The 24,962-nt window shown below is 41.0% G+C and overlaps 1 protein-coding gene across 1 annotated transcript in view; it reads left to right on the top strand.

Annotated features, from left to right (window-relative positions):
• The window catches only part of SLCO3A1 (solute carrier organic anion transporter family member 3A1), a 383,290-nt gene that overhangs the window by 229,215 nt on the left and 129,113 nt on the right, over positions 1-24,962 (top strand). The window contains exon 3 of the mRNA XM_068275155.1: positions 18,277-18,375. Within this exon, the coding sequence (XP_068131256.1) occupies positions 18,277-18,375 (99 nt within the window). The remainder of the gene's footprint in view (positions 1-18,276; positions 18,376-24,962) is intronic.

Genomic DNA, 24,962 nt, shown 5'->3' with positions numbered 1-24,962 from the left:
ACTGTTGGCCATGGCTGGATTTTCCTTAAGGCACTGTAGGCTCATGCCTACAGGTGCCTGATGATGAAAAGGTGTCTCATTTCCCTTCCCCAAGTGCCTCCCTCCTTCCCAATGCAGTCCTGAGCGAAGCATAAGCGAGAATACTCATCCAGCTCCCGGCATTCCACCGACAAGATCTTCCTTCAGTTGGGGGCACCTCTAGCTACCAAACATTTGGGGGCACCTCTAACTTCTTAAAGTTGAGGGTACTTCTGTCTACCTATGCTGGGCAGGGGAAGTAAGGGAGAGATGAAGGCAGGGCCAGACGGCATACCTGTGATTTGGTTCAGAAGAAAGGTTTGTGGGTTTGTTGAGTGCAAAGTCTAGGGTGCTAGAACATCCGTAGCTATAGGCTTCTGTGATGTTAATCTGGGCCTGCTGTTGGCTGATGCATGTTGCACTTTGCTACCTGCATTATGATTTAGTACATTCGAGTTTATTAATAGTATAAGTGCAAAGTGAGGCTGTGCTTCTTGCCGTGGGACTCCCCCAATTACTAAGTCAGCACTGGCACAGTGCTGGATTATTTAACTATACCAAGGCTTTACCTTTGTCGAGCATAGTAAACCTTATTTCTTGGAGTGAAAAAGTGGAGAGTTGGTATTGATGGAGATGACAGCAGAGAAATTGTTTGAATGATTGACATGATTGCTGACATCTGCTGAATTCACTGGAGAAACATCTATGATTTAGCATCTCTTTGGCAAATTATCTATGCCGCATCCCAAAACTTTAAGTGGCAGCCTATGGTTTGTTTGTTAGAATAGGAGTTAGTGTGTTAAATAAAAGTATGGAGGGGTAAAGGTGTTGGCAACGTGAATGAATCATTGTTGTGTTTTTTCATCAGCACACGGGCCCATATGCAATTACATTTTTCTCCTGAGCTTTCTTCTAAGTGATATTTTAAAACCTGTTAATAAAACACCCTTCGAATCACCAGCAAGCAAGAAAACGCCTAACATTGTTTCAGTAGCACTTTTTCAGCTACTTTTTGGTACTTTTTCTATTGTGCTGAAAAGTTATTCTAAATAGAAGATGAAAATGATCTCCTAGGAAAAAAATCAGGAGAAAAGTTAATTGCATATGGTCCACTGTATTTCAGCTCCTATATGAACTTCAAAATGTTATGGACTTAGAGTATATGGGTTTTTTAAGACATACAAATATGCAATTCACTTTTTCACTTGAGTTTCTCATAGTTGATATTTCCACAAATAGTTGTAAATAAAAATGCCTTTTAAACCACCAGCAAGCAAAGCAATATTCAAAGTAATTTTGACAGCACTTTTCCACCACTTTTTAGTACTTGTTCCATTGCAGAGTGCTAAAAGTTATTCTTAATCAAAGATGAAACATTATCTCCTAGGAGAAAACTCAGGAGAAAAAGGGAATTGCATATGGCACATGATATTTTCAAACTTTTCAATAAAATGCCTTTTAAATCACTAGAAAGCAAGATAATACTATATAATAATAATTTTGATAGTGCTTTTTAACCTACTTTTTTGAACTTTTTCAATTGCAAAGTGCTGAAAAGTTATTTTAAATAGAATATGAAAAATTATCTCCTGAGGCAAAGGCCTGTATGCAATTCCCTTTTTCACCTAAGTTTTCTCCTACCTGATATTTTCAACTTATAAATAAAATGCATTTTAAATTATCAGCAACCAAGAGCATACTCAAAATAATTTTGATAGCAGTTTTTCCAATACATTTTGGTACTCTTTCAATTACAAAATGCTGAAGTTATTTAAAATCCAAGATGAAAAATTATCTCCTAGGAGAAAACTCAGGAGAAAATGTTAATTGCATATGAGCCAAGGGCCCATATGCAATTCACTTTTTCACCTGAGTTTTCTCCTGGGTGATATTATTGCAACTTCTAAATAAAATGCTTTTTAAATCACCAGCAAGCAAACAAATGCTAAAAATAATTTTGATAGTACTTTTTCACCTACTTTTTGGTACTTTTTCCATCGCAAAGTGCTAAAAAGTTATTTTAAATCAAAGATGAAAAAATATCTACAAGGTGAAAAGTCAGGAGAAAAAATGAATTGCATACGGCCCAAAGTGTCAAATTAAGTTGCCTACAATGGATCTCAGTAGTACAAAAAAAAGTTGCTCCAACTGAACCTCCTCCTTGCATTTAGCCTGGACAGGTGCATAGCATAAAGGGCCATTCACCTCAACCATATGGATGTCAAACAACCATCAGTTGTTCACCCAGAGATTTTATTAAAAATCAATAGGCAGGATACAAAAATGAGACTAAGCCTAAGGCAATCAGGAGATCGCACCGCACTGTTGTAAATTGGCTTAGACTTCTGACTGCAAGCCAAGCTATAAGTGAGGCTCTCACACCCAGTGTCCGAAAAACGAATTACACAGAAGAGTATTGAGAAAATACACGCACACCCCAACACAAAAAATGTAAAAATACATGTGTCGCCATTGACTTACATGACTTCTAGTCAATGCACATTCCCGCAAATGTTTCCCGGTGACATGCTGTTGCTTTCGTGTCAGATGCGAAGCTTCCAGCACATCGCACTGCGACAGGTATGAAATGTTCCATGGAGTTTCATCGCTTCAGCGTTACCCTGCAGTAAAAAATGGTACTGCAACGCAATGATAACACGCAAGTGTGAACGGGGCCTAAGGCATTTTAAATCCCCAACAGGTGTTACCCTGTGAATAAGCACCTGTTGGGGGCATGAAACAGGTTAGGACTATTCTCATTTGTGTAACCTGTCTATTGATTTTGAAGAAAGTCTCTGATCAACGGACGGTAGTGTGGATCTTTGTTTGATGTCCATACACCAGATCTCAGATTTGATGACTGCTGACCAACTATCGCTAAAGATGGACAAGGGAACATGCACGTTTGGCTTGGCCAAGCATGTATGTTCATTCCATTGAAATGAAGGAGAGGAGCAACATACCTATCAGTGCTAGAAGTGCTGATCACTATCCACTCAAGAAGGATGAGATCTAAAGCTCATAATAAAATATTTAGATTTAGGGTACTCAGTAGTATTGTGAATACAATTTCTCAGAATCTTGTCTATTTGTTTATTAATATTTAAGGAGTTATCCGGTCATCAGTAAAGTTCAGTACACTTCAATTCAAGTATATTCCCTTGTTCCACACTATACAACATATTCATAACGTGTATATACTTGAATACAAGATGACCTTGTATATAAGTCAACTTCAATATTTAACCCTCTTAAAGAGAGTCTGAAGCGAGAATAAATCTCGCTTCAGACCTCATAAATAGCAGGGGCATGTTTGCCCCTGCTAAACCGCCGCTATCCCGCGGCTTAACGGGGGTCCCTGATCCCCCAAATCCCCTCGGTGCAGCGGGGGAGCGCTTCCTGATTGGGGCAGGGCTAACCACCGCAGCCCTGCCCCACGCGCGTCTGTCAGCGCGTATCTCCGCCTCTCCCCCACCCCTCTCAGTCTTCCTTCACTGAGAGGGGCGGGGGAGAGGCGGTGATGCGCCGCTGATAGACGCGACTGGAGGCAGGGCTGCGGCGGTTAGCCCTGCCTCCAGGAGCGACCAAGTCTGCGATCAAGTGTTGCAGTGGGGGGTTTGGGGGTGAAGGGACCCCCGTTTAGCGGCGTGATAGCGGCGGTTTAGCAGGGGCACATGTGCCCCTGCTAACTTTGAGCTCTGAAGCGAGATTTATTCTCGCTTCAGAGTCTCTTTAAGCTGCAATTTTTTTATTTACAAGTATAAGTCTACCCAGGAAAGTTAATGGCTGCACTTGGGGCTCAGGAGGGTTTAGTGACTGCACTGCATACAGTATTGCAGCCATTAACCTCTCCTGTCCCTTAAGTGCAGCCAATACCCTCCCCAGGCCCCTAAGTACTGAAATTATTCTCTTCCTTTTATGCAGCCCAGTATTTTCCCCCTGCCCCTTTCCTTGGTAATTGTTGTGGCCAAGACTTTCAGACTTGTGTTTTCTTGGCATTTCCTTTCCTCAAAGTATCACTTACCCCAGGGTAAATTGCTGCAAATGGGAATGTCATTATTAGTACACACATTACTCAGTGTCCTTAGTGTTGCCTGTGACTCGTGTATAAGTTGAGCCCTATACTGTTATGAAGTGAATCAGACCTAAATTTCTAGACTTATACTCGACTATATGCAGTAGATGATGCACAAGGGAGGGTTGGAAACATATGCATCTACTTGGGACAGTCACCGCATGCAATTTATTTAAGGGTTGGAGCTAATGGAATGGAGCTTTCCTACTGTCCCCAAATGACATTGAAGATAATGACACAGATAAGTTTTCTGTTTTCCAAAGAGATGGGAAAATGATGTGGTTTACATCTGTAGAGTGCATGCAGTTATTTTTTTCTGCTTTTATTATGCTGATGATAGTATTATTTATCTTATACCCAGCGCTTGTGGCTGAGCATTTCAGAACTTTGATAGGTAATCTCAGGTGTGATTATCTCTATACTTCATGCTTGTTCAGATCAATTTATATCCAATTGGATGTAGAATCAATACATTCTGTCGCTTAAAATGGCTTTTTGTGACAATCAGTAAGAAGTTAATGACCAGAGAAAAGAGAAATTAGTGAAGTCAGGCCTGCTGGCATAGATCAGGCAAGACAAAGGGAGATCCCAGCTGCTGTCTCATCTACTCAGGAGATTTGTCATATTGAAGCCTGGCAGAACCCGTCAAGTGTTAAATATCAAATAAAATGTAATTCAGCTTGTGTAATTGTAAAGGATAATAACATCAGCTGGATATAACCTGTAAACAACACACATTTTTCATAACACTATACCTCTTATAACTGCAGGAGCCACCTTGGTGCTTTCCCTCTGTGATGTATATGATATATTTTAGGTCATGTGCATTAAAAGCAATGTTTCTGAGATAAACAGAAATCTGCATTTCATAATTTCAACGCAGAAAAAACTTTGGCCTTCATTGAACATTATGAGTATAGGTGGAGCTATGCAAATCCTTAACTTTTCTCATCATCTCTGCATCTAATGTCACCATTTATTGCAAAACTGAATCTTATATCTATAGAACCACTTTAACTTGCTTAAAGAGACACTGAAGCGAAAGAAAAATATGATATAATGAATTGGTTGTGTAGTACAGCTAAGAAATAAAGCATTAGGAGCAGAGACATAAGTCTAATATTTGTTTCCAGTACAGGAAGAGTTAAGAAACTCCAGTTGTTATCTATGCAAATAGCCATTGAGCTCTGCGACTTTGAAAGTCACAGAGAGCTCTGACTTCTGATTAGGTTATCTCAGGTGTATTGTGTTTTTCTTTTGCAGAGAACAGTTAAGGACAGGTCAAAAGTTCACTGCCTGTTCTGTAAAAACTTTTAGGGCCTGTAGAGTGCTGAGTAATGTGTAAACTGCAAATATTAGAGAATGATGCAATGTTATAAAAAAAAGCTGTATAACTGAAAATAAAAATATGAGAATATTTTTTTTTGCTGCCAATGTTCTAGTAATTGTCCCTACTACACAGCCAATTCATGATATCATATTTTTTTTTTCACTTCAGTGTCTCTTTAACCTCCTGGGCAATAATCCCAAGCTGAGCTCGGGGTATGTCGCGCAGGAGGAGTTCTCAGGCCCTAGTGGGCCGATTTGCATAATTTTTTTTTTGTTACACGCAGCTAGCACTTTGCTAGCTGTGTGTAACTTCCGATCGCCGCCGATCCGCCGCCGTGCCGCGCAGCCCCCCCCTCCCCGACCCCTTGCGCAGCCTGGCCAATCAGTGCCAGGCAGCGCTGAGGGGTGGATCGGGACTCCCTCTGACGTCACGACGTCCATGACGTCGGTGACGTCATCCCGCCCGGTCGCCGTGGCGACCCTTGAAGCCCAGCAGGAAATCCCGTTCTGAACGGGATTTCCTGCTTACTCTGATCGCCGAAGGCGATCTGAGTGGGTGGGGGGATGCGCAGCGGCTATCACGTAGCGAGCCCAGGGCTCGCTACATGATTTAAAAAATAAAAAATTTAAAAAAAAAAGTGCTGCGCCCCCTCCTGGGCGATCTAATTGTATCGCCCAGAGGGTTAAAGCAGAACACTTTATGGCGCATGTGGTTATCCTATTTGCCTTCAACCCAAAGTAATGTTGTCTGTGTAAAACGTTCTCCTTCCACCCCACGTCGCAATGTACATTGCGATAGCGATTGTATGGAAATGTGGGGAATCATGCTGCATAAATCAGTCGCATCAAATATATAGTACCGCTCTTGCGATGCAAGCAGCATTGCATTTAGGGTAAAATACCACAATGGGAAAGAGGCACCACAATGACAGTGATAAACACGATGCTCCTGCGAGCGCAAAACAATGCGTCCAACCTGATTTACAGATCGCAACATGGACTGTGAAAAAGAGCTCTTAATTTTATTTTTACTCTTTGACACACTGGGTGTGATTCACTTAGACAAATAGCATGCCTTATCAAAGTTAACAAGCCTTAACAAAGTTAACACGCCTTATCAGAGTAGCATAGCAAGCGCTACGGACCCACAGAGGCTGAGGGCAGGATGAGTGGAGCTCTCATCATTGCCAATTAGCAGGCATAAGTTCGCTATGCTATTCTGATAAGGCGTGTTAACTTTGATAAGGCGTGTTATCGCTGATAAAGCATGCTATTTGTCTTAGTGAATCAAGCCCACTGAGTTTTGCTTTCAGGATAGGAATGTTGGCTGGTGTCAGTCAGTCAGTCAGTCATTTCCTCAAATCTGCAAGCAATGATTTTAGAGAACTAGAATGGATACTGATCTGGGGTATGAGTAGTTTATTTCCAGCTGTACAAGGGATAAATAATTAGATTGTGTCCTACATGAACATGACTAAATGGTGTGTTCAGTAGTCGCAGAGGTAGGATAACTGATACTAGGTATATTTACAGGATTAACCAACTCCCTCTCCATGTCGCTAGCCAGGCAGAACAGGAACCAACGATCCACAACAGTGTAGATAATCTTGTGCAGTTATACCAGTAGAACAGTGACATCTACAACTCAGATGTATGAACACCACACTAAAGACAAACTTTGACCAGGAAATTGAGGCTTCCTCTACTGCAGAATCTGTGATTCAACAAAGGTAATAAGATAATTTTAATTTGTTAGTGTACTTATACTTCAGTGTGCTTGTGTGCCTTAACCACTTGATGACCCAGCCTTTACCCCCCCTTAAGGACCAGCGCTTTTTTTTGTGATCTGTGCTGGGTGGGCTCTGCAGCCCCCAGCACAGATCAGGGTGCATGCAGAGCGATCAGATCGCCCCCTTTTTTCCCCCTATGGGGATGATGTGCAGGGGGGGTCTGATCGCTCCTGCCTGCCTGAGGTTTGCGGGGGGGGGGCACCTCAAAGCCCCCCTCCGCAGCGAAATTCCCCCCCCTCCCTCTCCTACCTGTCCCCCCTGGTGATCTGGGCTGCACAGGACGCTATCCGTCCTGTGCAGCCTGTGACAGGATGTCCTCTGTCACATGGCGGCGATCCCCGGCCGCTGATTGGCCGGGGATCGCCGATCTGCCTTACGACTCTGCTGCGCAGCAGCGCCGTTCAATGTAAACAAAGGAGACAAATGTCTCCTGCGTTTACATTTAGTCTGCGAGCCGCGATCAGCGGCTCGCAGGCTATTCATGGAGACCCGCTCCGTGATCTAACAGGAAACGGCTGCTCGTGCGAGCGGCCTTTCCTGATTAATTAGTGAGGCACCTGGCGACACAGATGTGCGTCGCTGGTCCTCCAGCTACCACTTTGCCGCCGCACGGTATGAGTGTGCGGTCGGCAAGTGGTTAAAAATGGGATCCTAATCAATAATGAAATACACTTGATAATTATTATAAAATGTCCCTATTATAAAATATGGATATAAAAAGTCCCACAAATATTCTTCCAGCCTTCTCAGGGATGAACTTCACAGTTTTCCTGACATGTATAATTACAATATACGCTCACCAGAAATGACAGCTGCCCTTCTCAGGATCAGCCCAAAGCACTTTTGGCCCAGCCAGCAGTTCCTCGATATTTCAATGTACTTTCCTCTCCCCTGGTAGCTCCAACCATAAGAGACAGGGAAAAAAAAACCTCCAATAGTGTAACACTGTATGGCAGAGGTCAATCAAATTCACCAGTGCTCCCAATTCTTACATCAGCACCCAGTGCTCCACCACCAGAGATCAATAAAGCCTCTCACCATATAGCCTGGCTGACCCAGCACAGACCAGCAGTAATCACTTTGTAGATTACATCAACCTTGTTCCCTTTAGTGACATTTATCCTAGGGCTCAAACAAGGCCAAACATAGGGTAAAACTTTCTTTATTAAATTTTTTTAAAAATAGTGCACTCACAATTTAGCAGATGATGAGTCATAGGACGAAACTAGTTGGGCGTGGCCTAAGGAGCGAGGGACGCTGAACGAGCTCAACTGATATTTTGATATGCGCAATTGATTCTCCTAAATTGTGAGTGCACTATTTTTTTATATTTTTTTTAAAAAATGACTGGGTCTCTGCCTGGATAAATGCAGTTATAGCACTATTTTTTATTGCACCATAGTGATAAAACAACACCGAGAGGTTTTGCACTCCTGTCCCAACCTTCTGAGAGTTTAAACAAATCAGGTTGGGGAATGGCAGAATGGCTTGTGCTCCTCAGCTATTGCTCTGCACAACGTTTGGACAAACCATTATATGCAGAACACACTTTATTTATTTTCTCCAACTCTGTATTTAAATATAGCCCAATACAAATCGCACAACAAGGTGAAGCCGTGCGTTTATAATGTAATGATATGTTTTATCACACTGGAAGAAATGAAGGATGCCTATCCTCCATCCAGGACAAAGAAGTCCAGCTGCAAGGCTCGTTGCTGTTATTTCTTGGAGGCCTGAGAACCATCTTGATTGGATAATAATTTGTTGTCAAACATAATTATGCATGAATAGAGGAGCAAGTGGGTGAAATAAGGGGGGGAGGGTGGAATCCTGTGTGCGTCGATATGGGGGGTTCAGTAACAGATGGTAAATATTAATTTGCATTGGAGATTCCACTTAAAGGGAACCCGAGGTAAGCGGCATACGGAGGCTGACATATTTATTTCCTTTTGAATAATACACATTTCCTGGCTGTCCTGCTGATCCTATCCCTCTAATACTAATAGCCATGTACCCTGAACAAGAATGCAGATCAGGTGTTTGCGACAAAAATCTGACAAGATTAGCTGCATGCTTGTTTCGGATGTGTGATTCAGACACTACTGATGCCAGAAAGATTTGCAGGACTGCGGACAACTGGTATTGTTTAAAAGGAAATAAATATGGCAGCCTCCATATGTCTCTCACCTCAGGTTCCTCTTAATAGTTCTGAAAAATATATTCAACTAGTAGACCTAAGCCCGTTTAAAAACGCGCTCTAGGTCTGTGTTAAAACCCTCCTCCCCTCCCCTCCCCTTCCCTCTCATCCTCCCCCGTGACCGCCACCACCGCCGCAAAGTCACTGCGCATGCGCGCCCTGCCGCACGCATCCACTGCACGCCCGCTGCCTCAGAAATCCCATCATGCTTTGCACAGCATCAGGGGAAAAATGCCCGTGCATATTTCTTTGATGGGGCAGAGCTTAGCTTCTGTGCAGCTAAAAATGAGGCTTGGGTAGGTAAAATAAAGTTCTGAACGCTGTGAAACTGTTAAAGAGACACCAAGCCTTTTCAGTGCTGCTGAGTAAATTTTTAGTCTGGAGGTTCACTTTAAGAGAAGAATCAAGACCTTTTTCACTCTCTTTTTAATGTACTGTGCTCAGGGTACATCTAATCTTTGATTGGCATTTCTGGAATTTTAGCCCAGAACTGTGAGCCCCCTCTACTACTATCCTTCCATTCCTCTGATACAGTGGACGATCTTCCAAATCAGGTGTTTTTGTGGCTACGCTTGTTATAGGTGTGAAGATAATGATAGCCACACTAGTTTTATGACTCTTCTAAGATGGGCTCCCAGGTCATGAAAGTTATTGGGGGAGGCAAGGGAAGGGGTGTAAACATTGGGGGGAACTATCACAGTTTTGCTGGAGGGCCTTATAAATTTTATGAATGCCACTTTATATTAGATTATTTATCCATGCTAACTCATTATGGATCAGAATAAATCATCCACATCATTCCTCCTGTGAGGATATATTGGGGTGAGGATGATATGTACGGTAATATGCAGAATATAGCCACCCTATGGTATCGCACCGAAGCCATATTTTTTCATTTTCCTGTCTGCTGTGTAATTCAGATGTGTATGCCTGCTACAAGCAAGTCTGGCTTTGGGGGAAGCTACTAATTGTATATAGTACATTTGTGAATAGGAGAGCAGGAACTTCTGAATGGATTTGCTAATGTGTCAATAGACCTATGTTTGCATTAAATTCCTCTGGAAGCTGGGAGCTTGGAGATTAGCATACAGTTCCTCTGGCCATCAAGGATACAGGTAATTAGGTAACGATCCCCTTTTGTCTGGACTGTTGAGGAAGCCTTAATCAAGTTTTCACCTGGAGTAGAGAAGCCTTTTGATGTCTGTTAGGATACACTCTTACCTGTTAAAATCTGCAACCTTCAAAAAGCTAAAACAGGAACCCTTTGAAGTTCGCAGATCACAGGAAGGATGACTTGCGTTCTGTGATGTCACCATCTAGGAGATTGCATTAGTTCCTGGGGGCTGGACATTAAATGCCCCAGGGGACACTTCAGACTATTTAAGTTGGTCCAGGACAGTCACAGGGATCTTCTCCTGGAGGTAGCGCATAGCTAGGGATGATCTCGACTCCTGGTCGAAAAATGGCGTCCTCCCGTCAAACAACGTTCTAACCTACACTGGTAGCGTTCTTTTTTCCCCCGTTTATTTTATGCAACTGTCCTTGTGTGTAACTTTGGTTTTTAACTCTGTAATGTTTATTTTGTTTTTTGTAATCTTTTGTATATATTATTTTCTGCATTGTTTTACTTTTTTCCTGGAATATTAAATTGTTATTTAATAAACTTGACTTCTGCTGTACTAAACTAACACTCATAGCCTAGAAGAGACTGAAGTGCAACTGTGTATAAGTCCATGCCTAATTGTATGTTTGAGCAACCCTACCATATAAGATTGTGATTGCATTGTGTGTGGGGCGTTTGTCATACGTTGGCCTAAAGCGCGCAGCTGACCCAACGTACGAAAACGCCAGTGTGAGTAGCTCGACAGCAGAGTGGCTTACAGTATCGTTCGGAACGACTGTTAGTCGTTTTGCTTCACTACAGTGTAAGATTGAAATTGTGCGTGTGCGTGCGTGGCGTTCCCGTATTCAGCCTAAGCGCAAAGCTGACCCGAATACGAAAACGCGGATTGCATGAGCACTCGACCGCAGAGTGGACATTTCTAGCAACAGCTAGTGGTGGCAGTAAGGAGCGTTTGAGGGGTCCCAGCCTTGTCTGTAGCTTGAATAAGGCTGTTCCCCGCTTGATCTGGTCAAACCCGCAGTCGGGAACCGTGTACGCAGGCGTGCCGCGGGCCGGTTCCTGACACCTCCTTTTTATTATTATTATTTATTTATAAAGTGTCAGCATATTCTGTGGCACAGTACAGAGTAAGAAACAAATATGGTGTACATAATTCAGACAATGGCACACAATATATCAACAGTGGTACATACCGGTAATACAGAATTGGTAGATATAATTACAGTGACAAATGAAACATCATGCTCAAAATGTATAGCAAGTTCCAAGTCACAAAAGGGTGAGAGCCCCACCCTTGAGGGCTTACACTCTATAGGAATATGAAGGAAGTAGGGTAAAATACAATGGGCCTGATTCACAAAGCGGTGCAAACTGTTTAGCATGGGTGTACTAAACAGTTAGCACGTGAAGTCAGTTCGCGGACTTCTGCGCGTGCAAAGTGCAGCGATTCACGCGATTGCAGACTTTTGCGCGCGCAATTTGCTGCAAATTGCAAGCGCAAAAGTCCACGATCGCGCGAATCGCGGCACTTTGCGAGCACAAAAGTCCGCGAACGGCACTTCACGTGCTAACTGTTTAGCACACCCGTGCTAAACAGTTTGCACCGCTTTGTGAATCAGGCCCAATATGTATACCTAGAAGCATAGGAACAAATCTTTATATTCAAGTATGTTGAAAATGCAAGATTGTAAACTCACAGGTGCAGGGCTCCCTCTCTTCTGTGTCTTGGAAGTTGCTATACATTTTATAAATCCCAATTGTTATTGCAACTGATTATATATTCTACCACATCTGTATCACATACCAATGTCTGGGTTTTTCTGTATACCAATGTCTTTATTTTTGTACCTATGTTTGTTTTTAACTGTGTAAGTTGTCACAGATGATTGCACTATATACATCAATATAAATCGTTATCTGAATCTCCAGAATAGCTGATTGCCTAAGCTACGTTTTAGTGTACCACATATTGTTATTTTGTGTTATAACCAGTAGATGGCAGTATAGGTCTCATGAATGCACTTATGCTCCAATGTTTATTATGCAGTTTTTCTGAGCTGTGCCTTGGATACTGACTATCCAGAAAAGCAAAGGGAACCGCTCACACCTGGACAATCAAGGGATGCCCACGGCCATTTGCGGCATGCATGTTCCTCATCATGCTGAACAGCAACTCACTGGAGACAGCTCAAGATTTCATGTTACACAAATAATACAGCATTGAACATGTCTCCATTATGAATCTGGGGAAAGTGTTTGTGTATCTTAGGAAAGATTCTCACTTTCATATCACCAAGTGAACTCATAGCATTTGTCTGCAGTGGTGAAGTCTACATAATACTGCACGGAACAACTCGTACCTGTGATGAAATGAAGGACATTTTGAGATACAGTTCATCGATACAACGGAATGCACTCTGTGCCTTTCCTTGTCACGTCTAGCCCACTAGTAATGTACTGGGAGGAAGGAGAATGCTTTTTAAAAGCATCTGTCATTTGTCTATGAACTAGACAGGAATGAGGGACTGTGTTTAAAATCCATCAATATTATTTGAACTGTTTGAGCTCGCTGCACATGAAGAAAAGCAATAGCATGATGGAGAACTACATGGCTGCAGAAAATTCCACTGGCAAATTCACTGTTTAAAATAGGCCATGACCATGCCCACAATGCTGCCTTTCTTAGGGAAAATGTTTATGAAAAAATTATACTTTAATGAAATGGAAAAGTATTATTTTTTTTTACAATTACATTTTTATTAAAAGTTAATATAACATTAACAACATACATAAACAAGATTACCTGTTTGCAGACAAGCCTGTGTATAATATGGTGTCATGGGAAAGACAGAGTCGTATCACTAACACTATTGTCAGTATTTGTGAACATCAGAGCTTTTTAAATGCTAGAAATGTTAAAAGCTCTCGCTAATGCAATGCTATGGGGGACTTTTACAAAATTATATCGCTCTAGTGAGAACACTCACATAGGATAACATTAGCAGGAGCTTTTAAAATCACAAAGCACCCAGAAAAGTTCTTCTGGTGTATACCAGCCCTAAGTTAGCCAGTGAATGGTATCATCCTGATTCAAAACTCCTTGCTTTTACTGATGGCTAACACGGTACAATACCCTACTGCTTCTAAGTTATACAGCCTTTGAACTAATGATCAGCCCTAGATATTCCAGATAAAAACTACCATGAGCCTCAATGTTAAAGGGCGAGGTGGGGTGTGGGGGGGACATTAGCCAGCCTGTAAAGCTAGAAAAGCTAATGGTTTAGAAAATAAGAGAACACAATATATCAGTCGAGATGAAGGAGAAAACAAGAGAGGAAGAATTAGGGAAAGGGCGAGAGGGGACTTGTGGCCAAAACAACCACATGCAGCCTTTTTGACACAGTTAACGACGTTGACCTTCTTCACCTAGTTCAGGGAAGCTCCATCTCGTTTTGCCAGAAATGTATGAGGACAGTTCCAGTTATGATGACTTAACTGATGAAGTGGGAGTATTATTTGTATCTGTACTCCTTGCCACCACAATTGCAACCTCAGGAGACGTCTGCATAATAAACAGCTTTGGATAAGCTTAAAGAGACACTGAAGCGAAAAAAAATATGATTTGTATGTGTAGTACAGCTAAGAAATAAAACATCAAGATCAGATACATCAGTCTAATTGTTTCCAGTACAGAAAGAGTTAAGAAACTCCAGTTGTTATCTCTATGCAAAAAAGCCATTAAGCTCTATGACTTTCAAAGTGGTGGAGAGGGCTGTCTTCTGACTTTTATTATCTCAACTGAAAGTAAACAAATGTCTTTTTCTCTGCCAGAGGAGAGGTCATTAGTTCACAGACTGCTCTGAAAGAATCATTTTGAATGCTGAGTGTTGTGTCATCTGCACATATTGGAGAATGATGCAATGTTAGAAAAAGCACTACATACCTGAAAATAAAAATATGAGAATATTTTCCTTGCTGCTAATCTGCTAGTAATTATTACTAGTACACAACCAATTCATTATATCATATTTTTTTTTTCGCTTCAGTGTCTCTTTAAGTGAGAGGGCAAGGCTGCATACCAATATACAGCAATATACAGCTATAGGAAGTGTTTCTGATACTAAACCTGGATATTTAACGTAAAAGTTGGTGGAATTAATAATTTACTGCATTTTACTATATGTTGTAGCTAGCATAGCTAAGGCATTCAGAGCCTGAGGACAAAGACCTGTTCAGCGCCACCTTCCACCTAGTTAGGCCTGCAGTGCTTTTCATTCCCTCCGTCTTTGCCCTCCTCCTGGTTCGCTGTTGTTGCTACTTTTTCATGCCACCCGGTAAAAAAAATCCTGGGGAGAGCTCTGGTAAGTGCATAAAAAATGGCCTTAGACAATAATCGGGACTGTAGACTCTAGTCTAGTATGGTAGGGAATAGACTGTCAGCTCCTGTACTGTGCTATGAAATATGTCAGTGCTATATAAATACATAATGATTGATAATACGATTATTGAACTATTAATTGTGATCTTTATATCTTACCACTCCTGTATTGCCCACCACTCAGTAAGTAGTTCAGTTATCCAAATTGGAATACAATGTATACAAGGAAGAATCTCAGCAAGCTAAGTGCTGCAGCTGGGAACTGAAGTCATGACTGAGCATCTGATACAGGAAGAGACTGCATGCAGGTACTTCTCTGATCTCATGCTGAGATGAGAGGAACAATCAATCTGCTGCTCAGGGAGGACATCGGGGAGGGCAGAAGTGGAGCACTTATGCTGCACTTTGTTGAACAAACATGGAAAAATAAAAAGTAGACACATAAAAGGACCAAACTAGTGGTCATTTCACATGGCTGCCATCATGCTTAATGGAAATTCCATGTAGCCTTTTCAAACAGCTTTATCTATTTATAAATGCAATATTGGTTCAGTAAAGTAGTTATATGCTGCAGTTTATTCTATGCCTTCAGTGTATTGACAGTTGTTACCAAGGTTTCTTGGACATTGCCATTAAAGTGAACCGACCACCATTTTTAGCACCCAGGGCATCTCAAATGCACATTAAAAATATATAATAACAATGTGGCTCATTTTTTTACATTTAAATGTTCGTTAGAGGCTTTTATGGCTTTACTTCCGTTGCCTGCCATCCACAGATAGAACAGCCAGATAAGGATTAATGTAATTAGCAGTAGCAATGCGCAAATAAAAGCTTTCATCAGCGGTGTGGGAGGGGGTTGCAGATAGGACACTGTACTTCAAACACGCACACACACTCACACTTGATTATATTCTCACCTTCCCCTGGATAAATAAAGGCAGAGAGAAGGGGAGGGGGGAACATGGCAGCTCCTACAGCTATTAGAAACCAGGATAAACTGCAGAAAAAAGAAAGTTGCCTGGTTCCCTTTCACTCAGAGATCTTCAGTTCCCCTCTGTCCAAACTGACCGAGGCAGTACCATGCACCAACTGTGGGTCTAATATATCTTTTAATGTTCTATTTCACAGATTCAAATCGTAATAAAGCACTTCTTTAGAGTAAGAATAAATCCTAATATTTAATTGTTTCACTAGGTTGAAGTCCAGCTGAGCTATTAGGCAATTTGACATTAACACCCAATTTTAATCTAGATATTCTATACAAGTTTAACAGTTACTTGAAATAATCACTTAAACTCAGGCTGTAGTCTACATGCATTCCAGACAGAGATGTCATGAATCCAGTGAGAATTCTGCACACATCGAATGCAGAGTTGTCTACACATAGAATGCGGAGCTGTCTGTCGAACACAGATCTGGTTGACTGAAGATTCCGCTTTTTGCTGCAGCAGATTTAGTTTAAAAACACATTGCTGCCTGGCTTACCCAGATTGGAATCACCCATGGTGACTTAGGTACTGCACTCTTTATGTATGTGTCTATCCAGGATTGTATTAGTCCAGGGTTTATGCATTTTTGTAGTTTCTATGATATATAAAATAAAAAAATAGCCATAATCATATAGGCTTAGCCATAGATTTTAGACACAAACTTTTTAAAGTATCCTCATAGAAGTCAGCAGTGACAGATTTGGATAGTCAGTAGGGTGTGTGTGTCAGCTTCCTAGCCAATAGTTCTTTGAAGCAGACTCCATCTTCATATAGCTTTAAAGCACACCTGATGTGACATGTGTCCTGATGAGATAAAGATAGGTAAATATAGTGCTGGTCCTATTAAGAAATTGTCTAAAGCCCCTTTCTGTTTTTCAGTACAGCAAGTGTCAAATACTAGAGTTGTTATCTACGCAAATTAGTTTGTCAAAAAGCTAGTCAAACTCAGTTCAGTTTTTTGAAAAGTAAATAGAAGCCAAAAGAGTTTTATCTGACTGAGAAAATGCCTTTGATAATGGTTTAGTGTTCGTAAAGTTCAAAAGGTCATTACTTTTGTTCTTTTTTTCAGTTCATCAAGGCAGATTTGTCACAAGGATTGTTTAGAATTCAGTCTTAAAATCATGCCCTTAAACTGCAAATAAAAATGTTGACTCGGGTCTGTGTTCAATCTTTAAAGGGACTCCGAGCACCTCTCATGGGCATGCCTTTAAAGAGAACCCGAGGTGGGTTTGAAGAATATTATCTGCATACAGAGACTGGATCTGCCTATACAGCCCAGCCTCTGTTGCTACCCCAAACCCCCCTAAGGTCCCCCTGCACTCTGCAATCCCTCATAAATCATAGCCACGCTGCTGACAAACAGCTTGTCAGAGCTGGCTGTGTTTATCTCTATAGTGTCAGTCTGCTGCTCTCCCCGCCTCCTGCAGAACTCCAGTCCCCGCCTGCATCCCTTCCCTCCCTGCTGATTGGAGTGAAGGGACGGGGGCAGGGACTGGAGCTATGCAGGAGGCGGGGGAGAAGCTGAGACTGACACTACAGATGTAAACACAGCCTCACAGCATGGCTGTGATTTATGAGGGATTGCAGAGTGCAGGGGGACCTTAGGGAGGTTTGGGATAGCAACCGAGGCTGGGCTGTATAGGCAGATCCAGCCTCTGTATGCAGATAACATTCTTTAAACACACCTCTGGTTCTCTTTAAGACAGATGACTTCCAACAATGTCGTGCTATGACCCCTCTGGAGGAGCCTCTTGCAATGTCCATGCGTGTCACTTCCTCTTCCTGCTTCATTCAGTGATGCTCTTCTCTAACAGAGAAGACAGGGGTGACCCGGAAGTTATAACATAGCCAAGATGGCAGTCGTGATTTTTAAATTGAAATCGAACGAAAACTATTTGGTGTAGAACGGCGATTCACCATGAGAGGTGCTCGGAATCCCTTCAATAAAACACATACAGTTATTCATCTCATAACATTATTTTTACTTAAGATTTGCTTTAAAATTGCAGAGCTTTGACAGCAATGGAATGTATTTTATGTTGCATGCTTTCAATCAGCAAGAAAAATGCATTAGTATATTAAAATAGAGGAGATGGAGTAGGAGGTGCCATAGACGAAGGCCGTATATGTAACATGTACATCTGTTGTTGTGTACTTTGCCTAAGCCATGTGTACGACAAGCAATGCCGAGTACGGCACCACTGTACTTGGCGAATAAATCCTTCTTGATTCTTGAATCAAGTCATCTTCCATCATAGAAATGTACGTCAGACTGCTGAAATCTGATGCAGCTTGTGCTGATAGCTGTCATGATTGTGTGTAACAGTTATGTCTTTATCATTGCTGACAGAAAAATATCCTTCTTGTCTTGCAGGTATCCTGTTCACAATGTTGGTGTTTGGACCTGCCTGTGGATTTATACTGGGATCTTTCTGTACTAAAATTTATGTAGATGCTCTACTTGCGGACACCAGTGAGTGCATCTTACTAATATTATAAATGAGAAAGTTTGGATGTTTGTTACTCAATCACATAACAATGGCTGAACAGATTTGAATGAAATTTGGCACACACATAGTACATTACCTGGAATAACATATAGGATACTTTTTATCCCCATAACCAAAAAGTGGGCGGAGACAAATACAAATTTCACTGGGAAATGTAAACTGCAGCCATTCTTACAGTGTTAGTGGTTGGGTTCTGAAACATTGCACAGTTGGTCACTGGGTAACTGGGATTAATATTCAGAAAAGTAGGTGGAGCCTACAAAAGCCAATCAAAATTCACCTTTTGAATTTTGAATATTTCATTGCTGCCATTCTTGCACTGTTATTGGCACAAGCCTCAAACCTGGTACAGTTGCTCATTGGGTGACTGGGGTTTAAATTCAGAAAAGGGTGTGGAGCCACAAACAGCCAATCAGATTTGTTTCATTTCAATGCAAATTATTGATACCAAAGATTGCAAAGCTCACAAACTTGGTCATTGAGTAATTGTGTGTTAGGGTTAGAAAAAATGGGCTCAGCCAACACCAGCCAAAATATATACCCGGGCAACGTCGGGTCATCAGAGGGTGGAGACAAATTCAAATTTCAATGGGAAAATGTAAACTGCCATTCTTGCACTGTTAATGGCACAAGCCTCAAACCTGGTAAAGTTCGTCATTGGGTGACTGGCTTTTAAATTCAGAAAAGGGGGTGGAGCCACAGCCACTCAGATTTGTTTCATTTCAGTGCAAATTATTGATGCTAAAGACCGCAAAGCTCACAAACTAGGTCATTGAGCAACTAGGTCATTGAGCTCACAAACTAGGTCATTGAGCCAACACCAGCCAAATACATACCTGGGCAACACCGGCTAGTTTTTATATAAGTGTTAAGGATTCATTCACACTATACGCATTGCCAAAATGCACAAGAACATCAGAAATGCATAGACTGCACTGTCTGATATTCTCATTTAGCTTTTTTGGCAGAACGCAGCACTGCCTCATTCACTGTTGAGAATGCAATTAGCAACGCAATGGACAGCAATGCAGGTGATGTTCAATTGTGTTCAGAACATACAACTATCTCCATTTCAAAATATGATAAATTAAATAATAAAATTAACGTCTATATTGCCTCTATCTTTCTGTGTCTGTTGCTCATTATCCTGATTCTACTGTTAAGTAGCTGATGTGCACCCATCATTAAAGAGCTATGGAGGATGCCGTCTTGATCTCCTAAAATCATCATAGATTCCAGCCTGCAATGGTGATCCTCTAGCTGTGTTGTTTTTATATCCACTTCAACAGTATAATTGACAGGCACTTTTGTTGACCTGAAGAAGTGACCTGTGTCTCCTAAAAAGTCTTTTAAACTGTTTTGAAATATCCCTCGCAGACTGCACATGACAGAGCTTTGTTGCTCCAAGTCTTAAAACCTTCTGCAGAAATGTCCACCTCACACCCTTAAAGAGAAACTGTAACCAAGAATTGAACTTCATCCCAATCAGTAGCTGATACCCCCTTTTACATGAGAAATCTATTCCTTTTCACAAACGGATCATCAGGGGGCTCTGTATGGCTGATATTGTGGTGAAACCCCTCCCACAGGAAACTGTCAGGACCATGGTCCTGGCAGTTTCCTGTCTGTGAACCTCATTGCATTGTGGGAAATAGCTGTTTACAGCAGTTTCCAACTGCCAAGAAAGTAAGCAGCAGCTACTTCCTCTGACATCATCTGCCAGCAGTAAAAATGTCACCACGTGATAAATGTGAGAATGTAAATCAGGGAGAGAAAATATTTTACAATGTGCAAACACTGACTAAATCATTTATACATAATTATTGTAAAAATTAAGTTTTTTTTTTAACGTTATTTTCACTGGAGTCCCTCTTTAATTGTTTTGCATTGTTTTGTAACCAAAACAAAAACGTTAGATGCTCACCTTAGAGGAGGGATCCCTTAGAGCCTTCTGGTTCCTTTCTGCATCCCCACATTCCAACCCATTCAAATCTCCTGCCCGCTGCCTTGTTGGATCTCCTCGGAAGTATTTGGGTCTCTGAGTACTTCCGTAGACAGGTGCGAGCCCACACTAGCGCATGCTCAGTACAGAGCCAGTTGTCTGCAGAAGTACTCGGAGGCTCAAGTACTTCCGTGGCCTTCCAAGGAGACCTGAAGGCCTCTTCAACATTTAAGTAGAAGGCTGGAACTGGGGGTCTAATGGAGGAATGAGGGGACGCAGAGTGTATTTTTAGAGGTGAAATAAGATGTTCTGCGCTGTGGATGAGCTTCAACAGAAAAAACAAAAGACCGAGAGCCCAAATTGTGCGGTATCTTTAAACAATTGAAATAAATAATTGAACAATAGTTATACTCACAAACACGGGTTGCCCCTAGGCAACCACTCCATATGCCAGTGGGGAGAATTAGAACCTGACCCCACTCAGGTATAAGATGTCGCTCTCTGTAGAAGGAAAACAGGAAGAATCCTTGCCACCTTAAGTGGATCTCTTTGTTACTAGGATGCGGACCAGAGGCGCCAAAAAGAGTAAAACCAACAAAAGTTATAAATGGGGGGAGACTTACAGTCACGACTCACCACCCATAACGACCAAAAACCAGCATAAGACTCAATGTTCAGTAAGAACTAATAAACTGTTCTTGTTCTTACTGAACATTGAATCTTATGCTGGTTTTTGGTCGTTATGGGTGGTGAGTCGTGACTGTAAGTCTCCCCCCATTTATAACTTTTGTTGGTTTTACTCTTTTTGGCGCCTCTGGTCCACATCCTAGTAACTGTGGATGAGAACAGAGTAGGATGATCTTTGTGTTAATATCCCATAAAAACACAAGAATACAGTCGAAATGTCAGTCAGCAGACTAGTGAGTAGTGACCAGGATATATTATTGTGTGGTAGACATCTATTCTACTCCAAAAATATAAAGAGAAGAGAAAACTGTATGTTTCAGAGTACTGAAAGTTGTACCTTGTGTTCTTCATGCTTCATGTTCTTGAAAATGACCTACAGTCATTTCATGCAAATCTTTAAACTAGGAAAACATGAACAATGCACTTATAGTCCTTACTCTAGTGTCTTGCTGCATTGCACATTCACCGCTGGTATTCCTAAAAAGCATGTACAGCGTGTACCTCTCTGACACAAAATGTTCCTTCTCTACAAGAGAAAACATTTAATGCTTCTGCAGCTCGTATTTTGCTCTCTGTTGTGGTATGTGAAGAGGTATCCACTATCTTTTCAAATTATTTCACATTCACTGAATTGTTATTGCCATTAATGATGATATTTTTTATATACCTTGCAGAAGTGTTCCTACAAGGGGAATAAAACAATGCTAGGTTTATATTGCATGGCTTATTTTTAACAAAAACTCAATAGTTGCAAAAATAACAGACAAATATACACTTACTTGGCCAAGAATGGCCAAAACAACAAACAAGAATGCCCAGTAACCAATAAATATATTGAAAGGACACAAAATGGCAAAGCATTTTGTGAAAGTGGTAAAAAAAAATTAATGTCCTAAATTACCAGTTCCAACTTCAAACAAAATGAATCTATTCCATATATTCTAGTATTTGAGGCTTGACCTGTTGAGTTTGTAGTGGATAGAATTAAATCCAGAGTAGTGAGTGGAGTAATATAATTTGATATTGATATAATTCATTATTATCAGTATGAAGTGCCCACAGATAGATGTCTGCCCCAATAAACCATGCAATAAAGTCTTTGTCTTCTAATATACATTGCAGTAAAGCCTCACTGTCCCAATAGACAGTGCAATGAAGTTATGTTGTAGTAGTGCACAAATATGTTTGTTTCAGTAGATCCAGCCTTTATGTCATGAAAACAGGTGCATGGTTTAGCAAATAGGCTCACAATAAGTATAACATATCCAAACACATTGTGGATTTAGTTGCAACTGACTCCCATAGTATTCCATTATACACACACAAAGCTAAAAATGTAGCGGGAGTTATGTACAGTAATAATTATGGAATGTTGTTACCAATTAGCATCCTGTTGCAAGCACCATCTTAGTGCTGTCATTTTAGTGAAGAAGAAGAAGTAACATTTATCCAGAGATCCCTGAGGATGCAAGTGAATCTGGTGAAACCAGTCGGGTTGTATGGACTATCCCACACCTAGGCTTTGCTCCTCTACTATGACTGCATAGTGTATTTCATTGTACCACTAGGACTGCTGCTTTGATTGTTTGGCCATCGGGCCTGTGCTACTTGATTATTGCTAAGACTTAGTGCCATCCTTACATGACCATAGCAAAAAGTTTTGCTTCACATGAAAATCTGTACGTCAGTGGCAACTAAATCTAAAATTATGTTTGAATCTGCAATAATTGTGTCCTTCTAGGATATTTTACATTTGGGTTTTTTTTCTGGAACTATTTTGCTGTAGCATGCACCTGCTTTAATATCGGAACTGCAATATGTCTTGAAGCAGAAAACTTTGTGCACTATTGTGATATTTTATTGCATGGTGTGTTGGGACAGGCATTGTCTAGACTGCACTCATGGCACTGGATTTAATTACATGTTCTACAGACTGGGACTGCGAATATACAGTGGTTTAGTATTTATGGAACTGATCTACTTTGCATAAATTGTTAGAAGTTGCATCTTGTCCCTTAAGGCCTGTTTCACAGTGCGACGTTAAAGTCGCACGTTAGAAAATGTTTTAACGTGGACTAACGCACAGCAATAGTAAGTCTGTGCAACATTCACAGTGCACACGTTGAGTTGTGTGTAACGTGTAGCAATATTTAGCAAGTGCTGCATGCTGTGTGTTTAGCAATAAATTTGCTGCGTTATGTGTGTTGCACATGCTCAGTCATGTTTTTTTTTAAATGTAACGCATGCGCCGTTTTCGTTCCATCAGTATGCAATGAAAATGGCACACCAAGAGACACATAACGCAGTGCAAAATAACGTCCAATTTCATAACCTACATGCGCTGCATTAGGGGCACGTTGTGTGACTTTAACGTCGCATCAAACGCAACGTCCCACTGTGAAAGAGGCCTAAGACATGGATTTTGGATTTTCCTTTTGCCCCATTCCTGGATTAATGCAGGTCTATGCATGGTGATGTTTTTATACAAGCCTTGTGTACCCATCATAGGTCCCGATACATTTACATAGGTTTTCTCCTAGGTGATATTGTTATCAGTTACATGCATTTTAATCCCCCAGCAAGGAAGAAAATACATTTGGTGGTACTTTTTTCACATGCTTTTTGGTACTTTTTAATTATAGAGTGCTGAAAAGTGATTTTAAACAATGAAAATTATCTCCTAGTGGAAAACTTAGGAGAAAAAAAATAGATTGGGCTCATAAAATCTACCTCCAGTTGATGCACATGTAATGTATGTAAATTAGCATGGGAAGTTGGGACCTCATTCTCCTTAACTCTTAGCATGGTGTTTTGTTTCTATATACTGTATACCATATAATCTCTATATATAGGATATACAATGATAATTATAAGTTAATGTCTTTATCAAATGTGTAGTGTTCAGTATTTTCATTGCCATTTAATGACATATTTTGTTTGTTCCGTCCTTTGTTATTACATTCAAGGTTTCTGGAGTGTTCTTTGTTACATTTTTCAAGTTGTATGAGTCAGTGGGTGAGGATGTGCTCTAACTTTCCTATACCCTTGAGCTGCTTTTTTGCATTTTTTGACTCTAACAAAGAAATAGATGCAGTACCTAGGAAACAATGAGCCGTGCAGCTTACCGTCCTTAGCCTTTTTCTCTTTTACCATTTATCTGCTTATCAGTCCTTGTGACCCAGTCACCGGCTTTCTTTTCTTTTCACTGTCTCTATTTTTTGTTTTGTTTTTTTGGCTAACCTTCAGCTTTCTTTCAGCAGTATCCCTTTTCATTACTGTTGGAAAGCTTATTATAAATTATCCATTTCGCAGTTTGTCAAGAGGTGTGGAAGAGTAGCAGAGAAAGGTCATTTTATGCTGTGTTTGGGTTTTCCCTGGACACCTTGGATTTAGATGTCCGAATGGCTGGAACTGAAAATACAGTCTCACATCAGTATCTGTACCCAACCATCAAAAATGTTTGCCCCTAAGGCCCTGTTTACACTTCATCAGTTGGTACACGTTTTTTTTTCTCCTCCATAGCAGTGCATTATGTAAAATCTTTCAGTTAAAACGCGTATAGTGTGAACTGTGCCATAGGAAAGCATGACCATTACTTCGAAATTCAGCTTTTCTTTCAGTTATAACTGAGAGCAACTGATTAAGGCCTGATTCACATTAGCCTCTTTTTGCGGAGCTGGTCATCAGGACCAAGAAAAACTGTCAGTTTTTACAGCCAGTGTGCTGTAAATTGTCAGTTTTTTATTTGCTACTGTCTATTTGTTTTCTATTTGTTACTATGTAGCTGCAAAACCTTCCGTTTTTGTTCCATTGAGCAAAACGGTCCAGAAAATTAGGTCCTGCAGCATTTTTTTGTCCGTTCAGAGGAACGGACCACGGAACCGTACAGCTGGTTCCGCTGGCAAATGCAGATGTGAACCG

This window comes from Hyperolius riggenbachi, chromosome 3 (assembly GCF_040937935.1).
Source record: "Hyperolius riggenbachi isolate aHypRig1 chromosome 3, aHypRig1.pri, whole genome shotgun sequence".
Classification (NCBI taxonomy): domain Eukaryota; kingdom Metazoa; phylum Chordata; class Amphibia; order Anura; family Hyperoliidae; genus Hyperolius; species Hyperolius riggenbachi.
Note: the sequence above shows the minus strand (reverse complement) of the source record. Positions and strands in the feature narration are given on the sequence as shown.